The following is a 19,994-nucleotide window of genomic DNA, read 5'->3' on the forward strand; positions in this document are numbered from 1 at the left end:
AAATATCTTTATATTGAAAAAGAAAGAAAGAAAGAAAGAAAGGTTTTTTCGATAATCATGAAATCATTATATCGATTAAATGTAATGAAACCTACATTCATTTTTATGATCACAGTATAATCCACATGAAAATAAAACCAATGTACCCTACATATATATTACAATATTGCTTTGCATATGTGTAAGGCCTGCAAAAGCCCAAACCTGCTGAAAAGTGCTACGTTTTAGCATATTCAAAATTCATTCATATGAATGATATTTAATATCTCCTAAAGCTATAGTTTGTACCAGTGAGGTATATTGGATCGATTTCTACTTTGTTTAATATGCATGAATTTTTTATCTAAAGCAATGTACATTGCTAACTTCTTTAGAGTTTTATCACAATTCTGAGAGAATTAATTTTTCCAGCAGTGAAACAATTGTGTAACAATTAAAACTTTTTTTTTGATTGGAAGCGCTTGAAAAAAAGAGTCCTTCAAAGTAACACATCATCATTATATACGTACAAATGTATCTATTTCACAGTAAAACATCAGGATGACCTGCTTTTTTTTTCTTTGTCTCTTTGGTCCATCATTTTGTCCAAAACGCATACATTTTGACATGTAGATGCTTTGTGATACATCTTTATCCACCTGTAGTGATGTTTTGTGCAGTTTCCACCAATGAAGTGACGTTCTGAATTGTAACCCAATCAGGAAATGTATGAAGCTGGAAGATACTAGAAGCCCATGTGTTCATAGCTAGACTAAGAAGAAGCACCCCCATCAAATTCATTAGCAAACCTGTTTTTGCCTGAAAATAAATAAATAAAGCAGTCATGAATATAGAAACATTTCAGTCGTTCACATTTTAAGGGATAAAAATAACAGAATAAAAAAAAATGCTGCTGCACAAAAGCTTCAACAGAAATGTAAATTTATTGTAAATTAAAATGTGAATTCTAAAGAATTAAAATAGACTATGGACTGACAGTCATAAAGTACAGAAGTTATTGTGAGCCCTTTACAATAAATTAAATCTTGCATCCAACTTTTCTTCTTTTTGACAATGAACAATATCTAGTAATGGGCATTTGAAAAAGAGAATTTTAAACTGAAGTAGAGGGATTTAAATTCAATACAAAGGTTTGACTATATTTGGGGGGGGGCAAATGTGGCGCTGTCTGCTTGATCTGTTTTCATAGCATCCTACTAATAATAACCATACGATATTCAATGTGTACAATTGATGATATCCATGTGGTACCCAAAAGCAACCTTTTGAGCCTCACTTTTCTCCCTCTTTTCCTGCTTGTAGGAGTCAAATTATTTAAAAACTCGCCAATTACCTGTATTTGTATCGTGATGTTTAGCTTTCAGGATTTTCATTTATATATATATAAATATATATATATATATATATATATATATATATATATATATGTCAGAGTTGACTGGATCGTGAATCACAATACATTTGTGTTTAATTATGACATTTTTCTTTTTGAAAAGTTCAATAAAAATATTGTACCATAGATATGTGCAGTGAAGAACATTTCATTTCAGATTCAATTTTTGTTACGAATATTTCAGAAAATTTGTTTCCCCATATATTCATTCCCTGAACTTTTTGGTTTTTGTTTAGTTTAAAACTAAATAAAAATCGGATCTTCATTTAACATTTACATTTGTTTTCATTAAAACAAATGGAAATGTTTTGAAGCTACGGGTAAAAAGTTCACCTATAGCTAAAATACTTACCTTACTAACCCAATCCTCTTCTTGCCATAACCCTGGCCACCTTAACAGGAGGCTTAGTAGTTTGTCTCCCAGGACCTGCACTAAAGTTAAGCCTCCTGTTAACGTGGCCAGGGACCTAGCAAGAAGAGGATTGGGTTAGCGCACTCTTCAGAGGTATTAAACTTTAACATCAACTAATAAATACAGACGAATTTCATCAGTATTTTTTTGTTTTCATTACATTTCGTTGGTGTGTTCAATCAAATTACATTTGTCCAAAAATGAACGCACATCTGTATTGTACTATCAAATGCCTAACATGTTTCATTATTGTAAGTGAATCATTAATACAATATACATAATTCATTATTATTTTTTTGGCTGCCTTTTTTTACTGTAAAATACATCTGAAAATTGTGCTTGTTCCATTTTCTCCCAGGGAGACTAGGGTTAATTTTTTAGGCAATTTATGTAAGCTGTTGTTTACCTTCTCCTTCTCCCCTAACCTTCTCTGCAGTAACTTGCTCTTAAAAGTGGATTATCAGTTTTGCATCAACAATGATGATAGAAAAATCCTTCTTTGCAATAACAGTGGGCATACTAGGTAGTTTAGGTGTGAAAATTATTGTAAATACATAAATATATAGCTATTAGATGGAGAATAGAAAGGAATATAGGTATGTCTGTTTAAATACCTGTTAAATAAATTATTACTAGCAGAATCAGTGCTGGACCATCTTAAAGGGACACTCAGGTTAAATTAAATTTTCATGATTCAGATACAGCATGTAATTTTAAACAACTTTCCAATTTACTTCCATTAAAAAAAATGTGCAGCCTTTTATATTTACAATTTTTGAGACACCAGATCCTATTGAGCATGTGCAAGAATTTACAGACTATACGTATATGCATTTGTGATTGGCTGATTGCTATCACATGTTGCAAGGGGAGTGGAAATATACATAACTTTGAAATTTGTTATAAAAAAAAAATCTACTACTCATTTGAAGTTCAGACTAAGTGCTATTGCATTGTCTTGTTATCTTGCATTTGTTGATTATGCAAATCTAATGTGTTGCCTGGTCCTTTAAAGGGACAGTATACACTCATTTTCATATAACTGCATGTAATAGACACTACTATAAAGAATAAGATGCACAGATACTGATATAAAAATCCAGTATAAAACTGTTTAAAAACTTACTTAGAAGCTGTCAGTTTGGCTCTGTTGAAAAGGTAATTGGAAAGCCCACTGCAAGTGGCAAATAAGACACTTCCCCCCCTCCCCCTTCTTTTGCATATGAAAAGACCCTTTACACAAACAGGAGCAAGCTGGAGAAGGTAGCTGACGGTATTCACATAAAACTTTGGGGCTTGGTTAGGAGTCTGAAAATCAGAGCAATGTTATTTAAAAATAAGCAAAACTATACATTTATTTTTTTTAAAAAACTTTATGGGCTATATAAATAGATCATCTACAAGACATTTATGCAAAGAAAAAATGAGTGTATAATGTCCCTTTAAGGATAGACAAGAGGGCAGACTAACCCAGTCTATTTCCTTGCATATTTCAAATGCATATACGTATAGTCTGTGAATTCTTGCACATGCTCAGTAGGATCTGGTGACTCAAAAATTGTAAATATAAAAGACTGTGCACATTTTTGTAATGGAAGTAATTTGGAAAGTTGTTTAAAATTACATGCTGTATCTAAATCATGAAATTTTAATTTAACCTGAGTGTCCCTTTAAAGGGACATTATACACTCATTTTTCCTTTGCATAAATGTTTTGTAGATGATCTATTTATATAGCCCATAAAGTTTTTTTTTTAAATGTATTTTTAAATAACATTGCTCTGATTTTTAGACTCCTAACCAAGCCCCAAAGTTTTAGGAGAATACTGTCAGATACCTACTCCAGCTTGCAAAAGAAGGGGGGGAATGTCTTGCAGTGAACTTTCCATCTACCTTTTCAACAGAGCTAAACTGAGAGCATCTAAGTAAGTTTTTAAACAGTTTTATACTAGATTTTTATATCAGTATCTGGGCATCTTGTTCTTTATAGTAGTGTCTATTACATGCAGTGATATGAAAATTGGTGTATACTGTCCCTTTAACTACACATGTGCAAACAGAGCTTATAATATATCTGCATTTTAGAGACTTTGGTCTTGATTAACTAAAACTCATTTGTGAAACTAATATCTTACTGAACAAACTTCACAACATCACAAGAATGTGAGTGTTCCATTATAATCAACAGAGCTGCACCCATCTCTAAATAATTCCCTTATCTCTGCATAGAAAAAAATCTAATTTCAAGGATACCAGCATCACAAAACTGCCCTCAAAACAAATTAAGTAAAGCAAAGAAAATAATCAATATATAAAACAGTCCCCTCTAAAATATACACAAAATAAATATTTGAAAATGTAAGAAACAAAAATGAGACATCCTCATCAGCAGTGAAATAGTGAGGCAGGACCACGAAACTAGATACTTCACAGAACCAACAGAGTCTTTATGAATCCTGCATACTTGGCCAAGGTTTAGATGAAGAATCACAATCATGCTGCTGAAAAACTAATGGTCAACCCCTTGTTCTGTTCACAATGTTTCTGAAGTTGTTGTAGTTGTAATTATTTTAAGCAAGGAACAGAAAAAAATGGAAGGCTGCTGAGCAACAGGTAAAAAAAAGCTTTATTCCATTAAAATTGAGGAAACACAAAATAGCAAGGAGGGTAGTTAGCCATCTAACATGTTTCGCGCTGGTGTGCGCTTACTCATAGATGCTAAATGCAAGTAAGGGAAGCTAATGTATTTAAAGGGGCAGGGACCAATAGGAGATTAATCTTTTTTTTTTTTTTTTATAAAAGATTTTTTATTGAAGTTTCAGAAAGCACAAAGAATACAAAATACAACATTTGCCCAATCATAAAATTAACATAAAAGTACAGCACAACAGTGTTGACACCCCTTATATCTGTTAGGCTAGTGGAGGAGTAACTGAACTATATATCAAGGTAAATCATACATTTTTAGGGCTCACAGAAATAAACATAACCATAGTAATATCATAAGGTCAGCCTTAACATGTAGAGACCTATGTTGTGTCTAGGGGGGTGTCAAATATATGCTTGGGCAAACTGAAGTGAAACTTCATTTTATATTTTAATAATTGTAATCTGGTCTCCACATCTCTAGGATGAATAAAATGACGATTGCTGCGATGATGTGGGGAGTTAGCTTGTAGGGTGACCATAGGTAGGTCATAGAGCACTGGAAGGAAGAGGGATTACAGTGGGCCAAAGCCACTCGAGTTGTGGGAGGGGGAAGGGACGGGGGAGGAGAAAGCTGGGGGGCGGAGCCTAATTTGGAGGGGCTGCAGTATGGGTTCGGTTATAAATCTATGTATGCTAAATATGTACATAGTAGTGGCCAAGATAGGAAACTATGAGAGGCGTATTTAAACAAGTGAAGCAGGGAAGGAAGTTTTTATATCTAATCTATATGGTGGGCGGATAATCTACATTAAAGCCTTCAAAGGGTATAATAACCTATGGCGTGTATATAGTAGTTAGTAGAGAAATAGGCGGGTACATATATACATAACATCTATTCTGCTGTGACACCTAACATGTGAGACATGTACAGCAGGTAAAAGACTTGTGAAATGCATACCAACCGTTCCTGACATATTATGCTGACTCTATGTATAGGTTCTACTTTTCTTTAATAATCTGCATATCTACTAGTCAAAATATGTAGGGTGTGAAGCTAAGTCTACTGTAAAATTCTTGAACCACTTTAAGAAGGGAGACTCATACAGAGGATCGGCAAGGATGCATGGTAATTAGTAAACATATAGGTTCGTACACATATACATAGCATCTAATCTGCCATTGTATCTAATGTGTGGGACACATTTAGTAGGCATGTAATTTGAAACACTCACCAAACCTATTCCTGACTGTTACCTTTGACTATACAGTAAATATATCCTTGCTAATGTAATATTCGAAAAATACTAGGACCTGTTCTATGAGGAATGGTCTCTCCTAAAATTAGTGTGCAGCTTGTTCAAGTAATCGCAAAATGACTCAAAGAGCTAATATATCATAAACCCCCTCTAACAGTGCAAAAACCTATATACAGATAATAGCATGCAGCATATATGGGGACATAGTTCAGGCTACGAGTCGTCATTAACACTCTCCAAAGCCCTATATTACTTGACCCTAGTATTACATGCAAGCCTTTCCTTGGAAAATAGAAAACTATGAAGTGTATCTCTTATAACATGGCAAACACTAACCAGGTATTACCTAGTTAAAACATATTAGAACACATGACATTGAGAGCATCATATTAGATATTTTCTGATTGTAGGGAGATATAAAATAAGAATAAAATAAAGAATGCGGTCAATATATATTAGTAAAAGCTACAAACTAGGTTTCTACAAAATAAGTTCCTTGATAGAACTTCAGTAGGAAATATGGAGGAATGAGGCATACAAATCTTACAAAATAGGGAACAGACTAACTAATGTTCCATAACTAGCATATATAGAATAGAAAAATAAGCAGGTGGCTCTGAAGGGGTTATCATCTCATCCTCTGACAGATCCAGAAGTGAGTTTGACCAAACACTAGGGCCAAAAGATTAAAGTATATCAGACGAGCAGATAATGTTCCCAATGAGTCTTTAGCTTGAGTTCATAACATAAGTCCCGGAGTGATTAACAATATATTTAACAAAACTGTTTGGGACCAAAGAACCAGGTGAAATACAACAGTCTGCTTCAGTATCAGGACTATGCAATTGCTGCTGTACATAGAGAGGGGCTAAAGATCTAACCCACTCCGGATTTCCACCAGAGCCACTGCAGTGGTTGGAGTGTGCCCACCTTAATGTTGATGTGTAGAAAGCGCACTTCTGGGCAGATCTTATCCCCATTATTATGTATAACTCCAGCTGTGCTGATGTGGGAAGAGCTGACTTTAGGTTTCTGTAGCCGATGTGTCAGGGATCTCTGAAGAGGTGCAGTGATGGTTCCACCCTTGATGCATAAAAGGTTTAGAGTTCGCCGACGGAACACTAGTTCTGAGTCCGGATCTGGGGCCTGAATATGGAAGTGTTGCACTATTTCTGGTTCTCTCCCTCCCGGTTCCTCTGCGGGCTCAGACTCTCCATGATGCATGCACTGCTGGTAAGCTGTATCATGTAAGGAGATGTCACCATTATCTGATGAGGGATCTGCCGTGTTGGTAGGAGTACCTTCAGTCAGCACCGTAGCGTAAGGAGCGATAATTGCTTTTTTCAAAGTATCTACTAGTCCTGCATGATGCAGATCAAGTCGATCGCATAATGCTGCCAAGAGGGAAGTGGCTAGCTCCATGAGGGCGCTGTTATGGAAGAAGTGTGGCATGAAAGAATACTCTCAGTGGGATCAAAGTGTATGTCCAGTAGCCCTAACCATGTACTGCAGCATTTATTTTATGTAGCGCATCTAAGTGGCCCTAAGTGGTTATGCCTGCTGTCGCTTAGCTAGCTGGGTCGGTAACAGTCTTTGTTGATGTGCGGGCGTGGAAGATGGCGCCTCGCGCCAAAACTGTTGATCACTGAAGGTGCTAGGTAAACAGCCCCCCTGTATGGAGACTTTAATGGCCGTGATGGGAAAATGTGTCTAGATCAGCACCTATGATATTTGGCACTGCAGGGGAGCGGTGGGGTACTCACTAAGGTCCGCAGGCTCAATCCGTTGCCGTCTGTCCTTTCATCAATAACTCTAAGGTGCCTCTCAGACGGTTTCTTATTTCTCTTGAAGAGATCAGGTACCGGAGCGGGTCCCCGTCTCTCCGGGGACCAAAGCAGTGCTCTAATGAGAGTTGTAGGCAGCTCAATTTATTGTGTGCACTTATGAGCCGAGATGCAAGGCCTCAAGCAACTTTAAGCTGATCGCGGCTCCCAATCTGTCCCAAACTTAAAGGTGAAGGCTGCCGCAGGTGCAGAGGTGCCCTATTACTTAAGGCATTTGTGTTCAAGGATGTATTATGTCCTTTTTTTTTTAATAAAATAATATAAATGTGTGTTCTGACTGAGGAGCTTCTTATGAACACGTCTGTCCTGTTTGGTTGTTGGCTCCGCCCCCCGGAGATTGATCTTTAAATTTTGTTTTGTGATCAGTTTCACCAATCAATTTTCTCCTTGTTAATTTTAAAGGGTTAGAAATTGATTCCCATGTGAAAGTAATTAAACTATATTATTATAATTACTATGACCAATGTAATAAATTAAAATAGTTTTCTTTATTAAATTAAGCTTTCACATACCTTAATTTTAAAGGTTAAATTGTCATGAAATGTGTGGTAATGACAGCCCCTAAAATGAGGCATGGCTCATATACGTCCCCCATCCAATGGCAAAGTAGCTGGGCCCCTTAATTTAAATAATACATTTAGTCAGCATCGCATGCGCAGTACTGAGGTTAAAGAACAGCTGTTCACAGCTGAGTCATCCTATTGGTTGAAGGGGCAGCTTCACACCGGCAACAGCGGAGACAGGGAAAAATATAAACAGGTTCTCTATTACCCACGCTTCAGTATGAGAGAGCTGTGCTGCAAGACTTTACAAGCTGAGGAGAGCAGCGTGTATAGTAGAATTCTTCACTGCCTGTGATGAAGTCCATCTGTGTTTTAGATGTTGAATACGGCAGTGAGTTTGAGAGCTATGTTAATTTAACTGTCGGGCTCATCTCACCCCTTCCCTCTGGCTTGTTTACTTGATTAATGGCGGTGAGGGCTCCGTTTCCACATGAAAGCAAACACAGCCAGAGGGAGGGGGGAGATGAGACCGACAGTTAAATAAACATAGCTCTCAAACTCACTGCCCACAGCCAGAGGGAGGGGGGAGATGAGCCCGACAGTTAAATAAACATAGCTCTCAAACTCACTGCCGTATTCAGCGTCTAAAACACAAATGAACTTCATCACAGGCAGTGAAGAATTCTAATATACACGCTGCTCTCCTAAATGTCTCTTCCCCTCATTTGCAAGAGATGATTTGCACTCTGTGTGTGACTGTCTTGATGCCTGTGTAAAAGAACTTGTGCTTCTGTCAGTAGACTGCTGGAGACTGGGGTGCGAGTCTGCGCATGCGTTGCTTATAAAATAGTTTTAATGCGCATGCGGGCCACCATGATGTTTCTACCTAGGTAGAACATCACAACAGGCCCCATATAATGTTTAGAAAATGGGTTTGGCGCAGTACTAAGTTTCAAATTGAAATTACAAAAAAAAGAAAGAATATTTTACCAATTGCAAATGTATTTATTATTTTAACAAGTATTTAATAAGTTTAAAAAAAAATTTGGGTTTACTATCCCTTTAATACTCAGCCCCTCTAAAATGCATTAGGTTGTGTACTTAAAAACAATGTAATTATTTTAACTGGTTAGCAGTAAGTTATTTTTTGATGTGTAAAATTTCAGTTATTGGGTACTTAAAGTACCACTCAATAGAAATGTGCATTTGTTTCATTACGAATGCCAATTCATAAAGAAAAATGTATATTCGTTATGAAAACATTCTGATGAAATTTGTCAGTATTCATTCATTTTCTTTAAATTACATTTAAGGGGTTCAATTCCTCTAACACACTGGTTAACCACAATTATTACAATTTTTTTATTCTTTATTTATAAAGCGCCAGCAGATTCTGCAGTGCTGTACATGGGTACAAAGATAAAAGTACAACAGTGAGACATTATAAGACAAAATTTAACAGATAAATACAGGCGGAATTAAGGGCCCTATTCCTGTGGGAACTTACAATCTAGATGGGTAGGAGGATGGGAAACAGGAGGTGGGGACTGCAAACGTGAGAATAATGTTTGTAAGGAGTTAGATGAGGGCAACTGTTAGGTAAGTGAAATTAATTAGTTACTGAGTTGGGTGATAAGCTTCCCTGAACAAAAAGGTCTTTAGGGAGCGTTTAAAGAAGGACAAGTTAGGGGAAAGTCTGACAGCTCGAGGAAGTGCGTTCCAGAGGGTTAGTGCTGCACGAGAGAAGTCCTGTAGTCTAGCATGGGAGGAGGTAATGGTAGAGGATGCAAGGAGCAAGTCATTGTTGGTTCTTTGGGGGCCGGGTTGGAGTATATTTGTTGATGAGTGAGGACAGGTAGGTTGGGGCAGCATTAGTGAGGGCTTTGTAGGTCAGGGTGAGAATTTTGAATTTTATTCTGCTTTGAATGGGGAGCCAGTGAAGGGAGTTGCAGCAGATACAGAGCATCGGGAGAGGTGGATTATCCTGGCAGAGGCATTTAGGACGAAATGAAGGGGGAGTTGCGGCAGAGAGGGAGGTCAGTTAACAGGTTATTACAGCAGTCAAGTTGGGTAATTACCAGGGAGTGGATTAGCTGTTTAGTAGTTTTAGCGCTCAGAAATGGACGGATTTTGGAGATATTGCATAGGTGGTTGCAGCAGGATGAAGAGATCAATTGGATGTGGGGAATGAAGGACAGATTTGAGTCAAGTGTGACTCAAAGGCAGCGGACTTGGGGTGATGGAGAGATAGTGGTGCCGCCAACAGTGATAAAAAAATTAGAAACTGGAGTAGAATTATGGGGGGGATTAGAAGAAGCTCGGTCTTGGACATGTTTATTTTTAGGTGGTGAGGTGGCCATCCAGGAAGAAATGCCAGGAAAGCAGTCGCTGAGAATTGACAGAAGGAGAGAGTGCAGGGGTGAATAGGTAGATATGGGTATCATCAGCATAGAGGTGGTAGCTGTTGATTAGTTTACCCAGTGAAGAAGTGTAAATAGAGAAGAGTAGAGGACCCAGAACATAGCCTTGAGGTACTCCAACAGACAGAGGCAATAGAGAAGAGGAGTCATCAGCAAAAGAGACAGAGAAGGATCTGTTAGAGAGATATGAGTGAATCCAGGAGAGGGCAGTGTTACAGAGCCCAAGAGAGCTGAGAGTCCATAGGAGAAGGGGATGGTCAACAGTGTCAATAATAATAATAAAATCATAATAACCCAGATCCTTCTTCTCTGAGCCCCGGCCCTCACTAATAAGTGAGTGTGGCAGACTATTTCACCTGTAGCAAAGCAACATTTACAGTCATTTAATGAAAACTAATGAAAATGTTCCACAAATATTAAGTATTTGTTTAGTTTAAAGCAATTGGCTATACAGCTGATCTGCTTCCTTATATGTGGTAATGTGCATGCCACTGTGATACACTGTCAGCTGTGATAACGCATGTTTGGGTGCACAAACCCAAAAGGTATTACAATTGCTGATAGGTGATTGGCTAGAAGGATCTGTCAGTCAAGTTAAAGAAAAACCCTTTCCAGAGAGTGGCAGTTGGGCTGTGGTGTTGCAAACATTCAACAAACATTTTAAACGTAAGTTTTCTAAACATTTTCAATTGACTTCATATGCAATAATAACATCAATCAACTTGTATTTTAACACTTTTTCTGCTGGTAAAAGTTTAAAATTTTAAAGTTACACATGACTTTACTGATGCTTTAATGTTAATGACAGAAGTGGCCACTAACAATATTATCTGAATTTATCAATACATTTTAAACATAATCTCCAATTTACAGGTATAGGGGGAGAAATGTTATTGAGGACCTTGAATGTTATGGTCAAGATTCTGTGTTTTATTCTGGAGGTTAGATGAAGCCAGTGAAGGGATTGGCAGAGAGGTGTGCAGCAGATAAAGACCAACGTGTAAGGAAGATCAGCTTGGCAGTGGCATTCATTATGGATTGTAAAAGAGATAGACGGAAAGTAGTGAGATCAGAGAGGATGAAGTTGCTATAGTCAGGGCCCCAAAAGATGGGAGACTGGATTAAAATCTTAGTTGTGTCTTGTGAGGAAGTGGCACATTTTAGAGATTTTTTTAAGGTAGAAAGGGTAGGCATTGGATGTGAGGAGTGAATGAAAGATCTGACTCATGTGTGAACCCAATACATTGGCCATGCAGGGTTGGGGTAATGATGTTAGGGGTTTGATATATTACAAGAAGGTAGGAAAATAAGAAGCTCAGTTTTGGAGAGATTTAGTTTAAGGTAGTGAGAGGATATTCAGGATAAAATATTTTAAAGATAGTTAGTGATACAAGTTAGCAAGGAAGGGCGTAGGTCTCATGTAGAGAGGTAGATTTATCAGCATACAAATTATATGGGACTTTATTAGGAACCTAAATATAAAGATATATATATATATATATATATATATATATATATATATATATATATATATATATATATATTTTTTTTTATTATTGTGAATAGAAGGGGCACCAAGGACAGAGCCTTGTAGTACCCCAAAAGAAAGTGGTAGAGGGTGCACCAGCCAAGACTACACTAAAAGTACATTTAGACAAGTAGGAGGAGAACCACAAGTGGGCTATATCACAAATGCCTAAAGACTAGAGGATTTTGAGAAAGAGAGGGTGGTCAACAAGATTAAAGGTTGCAGACAGATTGAGAATAATTAACAGAGAGACATGTCCTTTAGATTTTGCAATGGATGAAAGAGTAAGTTTAATGTGAGGAAATGTGATAGATGTAAATTAGCACAAGAAGTTTGCTATCTTTCTAATAGACACATGCATTTGTTTTGTTATAAATGCAAATTAGTTAACAAAACACGCATATTCATGTCGCTTTCATGAAACTAATATCTGAATGAATGCACCACAAAATTGAAAGAAAACAAAGAAATTCATCGGTATTAATTTGTTTCCTTTAAATTACCTTAGGGGTTAAAAATGCTTACTTCTAGTGCACTGGAGAACTTTGCTAATCCTGACCCTTCTTTACAGAGCCCCAGGATGCACTAATAGGAGGCAAAGGTCCTTTAGCGCAGGCCCTGGGAGCCACCTTGCAAAGCCTCCTATTGTCACGCCGCGCCGCTCTAGCCATTACTAGGCGCGCAAAGTCTCCTTCCCTGCTCATTGCCAGGGGCCGTGTCAGCTCAGGATGCATGCGGTGCTGAAATCATCACCGCACGCTCCTGATGCCGGTCGGAGCTCAGTGGCGCAAATTCTGTGCCTATTTAAATGTTTCCCTAATGATCTGTCACTGCCCAAGTATAGGTGTTACTTTGTCTGCTCCTAGGTGTAACAGATCATTCTTTCTAACTGCCCATTATTGATCGCTATTGCTGAACCTGCCTGTCTGACTACGCTACCTGCCTTAACCCTTAATCTGCTGAATTGATTACTGTTGCTGAACCTGCCTGTCTGACTACGCTACCTGCCTTAACCCTTAATCTGTTGGATTGCTTACTGTTGCTGAACCTGCCTGTCTGACTACTCTACCTTTACCCTTAATCTGCTGGACTGCTTTGCTGTTGCTAAACCCTGCCTGCCTGACCATTCTAGTGGTGTGCCCTTGGACTGCTTTACTGTTGCCAAGCCCTACTTGCCTGACCATTCTAGTGGTGTGCCCTTGGACTGCTTTTGGGATATTCCCTATCATTCTGGCTCGATGCCGGGATAACAAGACTACTGTCCGAGTTTGGTCTGATAGAGGAGTATCCCTGAGTTGGATTGCTAACTGTTGCTGAACCTGCCTGTTTGACTACTCTTCCTGACTTAACCCTTAATCTGATGGACTGCTTTGCTGTTGCAAAACACTACCTGCCTGACCATTCTAGTGGTGTGCCCTTGGACTGCTTTACTGTTGCTAGACCCTGCCTGCCTGACCATTCTAGTGGTTTATCCTTAAACTGCTTTGCTTTTGCCGCTGGGGACTGTCCTGCCTGTGGTGAGTGCCGCCTTCCTCATCTCACTAACTTTCTCTGCTCTGGGATATTCCCTATCATTCCGGCCCGACGCCGGGATAACAAGACTACTGGCCGAGTTCGGTCTGATAGAGAAGTATCCCATGAGCGTTACACGTATTAGTACTTAGGGGCTCTGTGAAAAAGGGTCGGGATTAGTGCGGCACTCCAGCGTGCTAGAGGTAAGAGTGTAATGTTGCAGGTAAACTTTTAAACCTGTATCAACTGAACATTTACATTCGCTTGATGAAAACCAATGTAAATGTTTCACGAAAACACATTTTTCACCCGTGCAAATGGGTAGTTTCTAATTAAATGCACATAGTACTTTCACATTTCTATAGCTTTATTACATTTGTGGTCCTTACACCGTATAAAGAAACTTTTGGATAGGTTATAAACTGAATATGTAAAACAGTAGGGCTCTTTGATAATTTCATTTTATTTACTAATAATTAAAAAAAAAAATCAACATATAGAGCAAGTAAAAGCAAATTTGTCTATAAATGAGTAACATTGTATAAGTTCCTGTTCCCTTTGTGAGTGTTTGTTGACAGGTTCCTCAAATAATGATTTGAAGAGATTGCGTAACATGCTAAATAACATTTTTAAAAGCTTTTAATTGTTTATTTAGTGGCCATAGCTTATTCTTTTCTTTTAAAACTAGTTCCAATATTCTATTCATTATAAAAGTAAAAAGATATTGCTAAAGATCACGGGCAAGCTTGCATTGGAGCTGTTTATCATTATCAGCAACTGATAGCGGTTTAAAAAGATGCTAAAAAAAAGGTAACAAACATTTGCATTTAAATTCAGACAGATGTAAAAGCACAAAGAATTTTCAATATTCAGTGCATTTGTCTATGAGCGATAAATGAATGGTCTTTTAGCCAAAAAACAAAAAAACATACTACACAAATGCATGCAACAAAAAAAAGTTAGTTGGTTAGTTCATGATGATAAAACTGTTACTATAAAGGCTGCAAATACTTTTCTGCAGTTGATTCCTGTGTCTTTTTTTTCTTGACAATCCTAACTCCATTAAAAATATAATGCATCTTCTTTTGTGCTGCTGTTGGCTTGTAGAAAAGTACTAGCTACTACTTCCACTTTAATTAGGGTTGACCTGCTGTACATGTAAGATACAAAAGGATAGTCCAGCACACACCTGAAGCTGGGTGCAAAGCTGCAGCAGTGGACCACACAACCCTGCAGTGATATCCAAGGATTCCAAAAATACAGCAGCACTCCGAACAGTGTACTTCTTAATCACAGGTTTATTGCAGAATCAGCAAATAACAGCAGGTTTCGGACTTACATGTCCTTATTCATGCTATGACAGCAAGTCCTCAGCTGCCCTTAAGAATTTCCCCATAGGAAACTGCGGATAAATGGATGTTTGTTAAAGGGACAGTATAGTTGATTTTTTTTATTGTTTAAAAAGATAGATGATGTCTTTGCTACTTATTCCCCAGCTTTGCATAACCAACATTGTTATATTAATATACTTTATAACCTCTAAGTTTGTCTGTTTCTAATCCCCAGCACCTTACCCCTTATCTTAGCCCTTTCCGTTCCTATGTCGGAATATAACCGACAAAGGGTTTTATCTCTTGCAGGCTAATGTTGGATATATTCCAACATGACTTTTACACCGAGGATATCTGGCATTGTGATTGGAAGGGGTGTACACACACACAAGAGCTCTACAGCCCATACAGGGACGCTTCCGGATCCGGATATGAGACACGGATCTCATTGTGAATCAGACAGGTCTTCTCACAGTAGCAAGGGACTTGGTGCTGTACGGAATAGAAGCCAATCTGTCACATGATCATGAGGTTGCCTAGGAAGGTTCTGGGTGGCAAGGGGTTAATCCAACTAGGACACTATAGCTGTCATTTATTTGCCTGTGCGGCACATATATACCAGAGCTTCTAGCCGGACCTGGCCGCTATGGGCTATGTGTGCTGGTGGGTGCACAGATTTGTCTTTGCCGCTGCTCTGCACTTCGGTGCAGAGTGATTCTATTACTAGCTAATGTCTGTGATTCACCTGCATGAACGCATATGTTTAGCAAAATTAAATAAGACCTGCTGGAGCAATAAAACTAAAATTTATAGGACCGGAAAGGGTTAGTGCTTTTTAAATCTTACACAGCAGCCAGACAGTGCTAGTTCATGTGTCCCATAAAGATAACATTGTGCTCACTTCCGTGGAGAATGATAATGGTTATGCAAGAACCAGCACTGATTGGCTAAAATGCAAGATTGTAAAAAGCACTGAGATAAATGACTGTAGTGGCATAGTAAAAGGGATATGAAACACAAAATGACTGTGGTTAGCTGTGTCTATTCCAGTAACAAGTCTGGATTGGCGCCTCCAGAAAAGGCAAGTGATGTGTTTGGTTTGGTGATGTGTTTCTTATTCCCATAATATGTTATTGCACATCTGCAGAAAAATATTGTAATTACAAGTGGCACACTAGTTTTTTTTTTTTCGCTCGGGCGATTACTGCACTCAAGTTAAAATTTTAATGAGGCTGGATTTCCGTGCGTATTACAAGTTTAACCTAAAAAGTTAGCATGTGAGCAAAAGACTTCAGGACTTGTAGTGTGACCCTGCTAACTTCTTCTACCTGATGGCTTCTATGGGGAGCGTTACAGAAAATAAATTCCCTTATAGCTCGCAGTGAACCCGACAAAGCGCTAGATCAACTGCACTTAACCCAAAGATGAGTTTGGAATATTTTATATCCCTATGTTCTTCAAATAGAAGTGGACGAGTAGAAAATTGAGTTGACTAGTAACTTTTCCCTTTGGGCGAGTAACTTTTAACACCTAGTAACTAGTAAACTAGTAACTAGTAAACTGCAGTGATATTTTTCTACCCCTGTACCATATATAAAGATATAATGTATATACAGATATATGTAAAAATATCTATTTCAAAATAAAAATAACTTATTTTTCGGGGGCGGAGCCTATGCTTGGAGCGGCAGGACGTGTTTTAGAGAAGCTCCTGCTTATATTTATAAACTTTGCTTTCTACTTTCATCTAAGAAGAGATATCTACCAAGGATTGTTTTGCTGGGAAGCTAAGACTATCTATCTAGTATATCAAAAGTCCAGGAGCGGACTACGGACACCCTGACCTATGTTCTCCAAGTGAGCTGCGTACATTTTTTTGTGAGCTAGGCCTTTATAGACTTGCAACCAGTGCACAACGCGGCTAAGGCTACCGGTTACATTCTCCTCCCAGACCTCTGGGTCACTACGTACACAGATACGCTTCGTACATAGATACGACAGTTACTACAAGCCCTTGGGCTACACTTATAATCTATCAGGGCTACTGTACCCGGTCCTATTATATGAATGTGATGGATACCTATCAGGAAAGTATTACCCTAAGAGCCATGCTGCCTCCAACCATGGAGATAAGGAACGCTACCTTACTAAATAGCCTACTACATATGCTGGATAGATGCCAATGCAGTCTTTTGTGGGAGATACGGGAGGCTTTCACTTCATCCCGGACCACGGTACGGGAACATGAGGTCTCAAACGATTGCAGCCAAAGTGCAGGCGACACGCCGCAGAGACCAGGCGAGATAACACCCAATGTGGCAGGTGGTGCTTTTGAGATGCGCCATAAATTTGGAGATCAGACCACCAAACTTACCTCTACACCCGTGTTGACCGATAGAGGTTCACTACCTGGACCGGCTTCCATATGTGGGATCGGCGTGTCAGCTGGACGTGTATCCCTTGTGTGGAGCTCTAGTCAGGACATATCGCAGCCTCATAAAAGTTTGCCACTTTATAAGGAAGCGGTTGACAAGGACTGGCAGACTTTCCCTGAGTCACAGTGTCCAGATGGTGATGGTGGGAATATGGTGAGAGCAGCGGTATACACCATAGACCCCAAGTTTCTGAGTGGCAGAGTCAGCAAAAGGTGCGTTAGTCCCTGGATAGTCCCACATTGCTGCAAGACTGGTATAGGATAAGTTACTCCCAGTACAGAATCATCAGCAGTACGTATGATTTGGAAATGATCTAAGACATAACTACCTTCTCAGAACTGCCAAATATGATTATAATCTTGGGACATATCTATATAGCCTAGCCTTATCCTAATGATGGCAATTATGCCGGATGTCTAGTGATAATTCATACCTAAGGCTACTTTGTTCTTTCCACAACCTATGGAGATGCAGTTATTTATTATTATGTTGACATTGTATGATCCCTATACTTATAACCTGAGACAGTATACCACAATACTTTAGGAGCACTATGGGTTAAAGACTTAGCGTCTGCAATTAAATATTCCTATGCCATAATGTATGGATGTGCAGATACTTGTTCTTATGTTATTATATGCTCCCCACACTAATTACCTAAAATACTGCACCATATTACTTTCAGTGTGTAACTAGCTTACAAATTTATGTTAACCAATGAGAATTTATCTATGAGTTTACTTTTTTCAAATCTGTGATTCAGTAAGATAGTAACTTTAGCTTTATTATGAAAAGATCAAGATCTCTGAAATATTTCTCCATATATATGTATTTATATAGAACGTAGCCTAAGAAGCTAACATTTATTTCCTGCTATTTAGACTATATATTTGCCTATAGTTATGTGAGATACTATATAGAATGAAAAATATGAATATCTCACATAAAGCTAGATCCTATTTAGGGTGAAATTTCAACAGTGCTCGTGTTTCTTTTTTTTATGTTTAGTTTTTTTTTTTATAAGTTATTTAAGTAGGCTGGGATCACAAGCCTCTATGTCTGTTAGCACAGCTTCATAGGTGTCTATATTTACAGTGCGCTGTGAATTTAAATCTTGTCAATTGTATATCAGTTGGTACATTCATTATTAAATGCAGACTAATATAACTACTATATGCTACACCCTTTCAAGTATCCTAAATTATATCTCTAAATTTGTTACACTTATAGTCCCCTCCATATATATATATATATGTGTGTTATACTATGATAGGGTCTCCCCTATAGCTGGATTATTATATTTTGACCCTCTATGGAATACAACTAATACTACTATTACTATACAAGCTGAATATATATGCTGTGTTTTAATAAGGTTTTGAAGGTCCAAAAGAGACCTGAATATTTTAGAGATCTAGAAGTATAGAGCATGGTATTGATTAATATGGTACAATGCTATTTAAAAGGTCTATAAGGGACCTTATATTATTAACCCCCCTTCTATTTTCTTATAATAGATGTGTTGGAGGTCCAAAAGTGGCCTCACTTTTGTCACGGGGAAAAAAAAAAAAGAAAAAACGAGGATTAGTATTGGATAGTTTTTGTTTTATCTTCTTACGCATATACTATTTAGATATTTCGGCTATGTTTTTGTATTCCAGCTGATTGTGCATGTATACACCTATCTGCTCATATGTCATTCCATTGCTATGGAACATAATATTTGTTTGTTTGTATTATTGCATGTCAGAACTCCTGTATGTTTCTTTAATCCTCAATAAAAATATTAAAATGAAAATAACTTATTTTTCAAAGTGAAGAACATTGGAATTTCAAGTATTTCTATTCAAAACACATTAAAACATGTTAAAAATTAATAACAATTGTATTGCATGTTTCAAGGTATTTGACTGGGAAGGGCTTAAAAACACATACACATACACATGTGTGCGTGTGTGTTTTTATATGTGTATACATGTGTATGTATGTATTTATATATTTTATATATGCACATTATATATATATATATATATATATATATATATATATGAGTAGCAAAGGGTGATAAAAGGCTCATGAACAGTCAAAAATACAGCAGTAATAGGTGCAGATATTAGTGTAGTCCTAGCCACAGATGAGGGGTCAATAAAAATATAGCACAATCAATAAATATTAAGCCTAGTCAAAAATAACAACTTGGTAGTATAAAATCCAAGATTTGGTGACTGAGCAACAACATCAAACAACAACAAAAACAATGATTACAGGAGCCATTCGGGTTCACGCAGAAGAGCCTTTTATCTAAGATGATAGACCCCGCATCTTGGGATTAAAGTTTTTTCCAGACACGCTCATGAATTTCTTCCAAAATAAAGCAGCCTAGTGCATAGCTAGACAAGGTCTCTAATCATTGGTGGCCCAGTACACACCCCCCTGTCAAATGCAATGGTCAGATGACCATTATCTGTATCAATGATTGGTCCGGCTGGGGGCGGGTCTAATTTTATACTACCACGTTGTTATTTTTAACTAGGCTTAATATTTATTAATTGTGCTATATTTTTACTGACCCCTCATCTGTGGCTAGGACTACACTAATATCTGCAGCTATTACTGCATTTATTTGACTGTTCATGCGCCTTTTATCACCCTTTGCTACTCCTTTATTTCATTTAATTCGGGCAGTGGACTATCTGGGGTGGGGACCCTAGA

The 19,994-nt window shown here is 37.8% G+C and overlaps 1 protein-coding gene across 1 annotated transcript in view; it reads right to left on the reverse strand.

Moving 5' to 3' along the window:
* Positions 1 to 630: 630 nt before the first annotated feature.
* Positions 631 to 19,994, reverse strand: part of SLC13A3 (solute carrier family 13 member 3) — an 86,228-nt gene continuing 66,864 nt past the window's right edge. The window contains exon 13 of the mRNA XM_053693641.1: positions 631 to 798. Within this exon, the coding sequence (XP_053549616.1) occupies positions 631 to 798 (168 nt within the window). The remainder of the gene's footprint in view (positions 799 to 19,994) is intronic.

The sequence above is a fragment of the Bombina bombina genome, chromosome 1 (assembly GCF_027579735.1).
Source record: "Bombina bombina isolate aBomBom1 chromosome 1, aBomBom1.pri, whole genome shotgun sequence".
Taxonomy (NCBI): domain Eukaryota; kingdom Metazoa; phylum Chordata; class Amphibia; order Anura; family Bombinatoridae; genus Bombina; species Bombina bombina.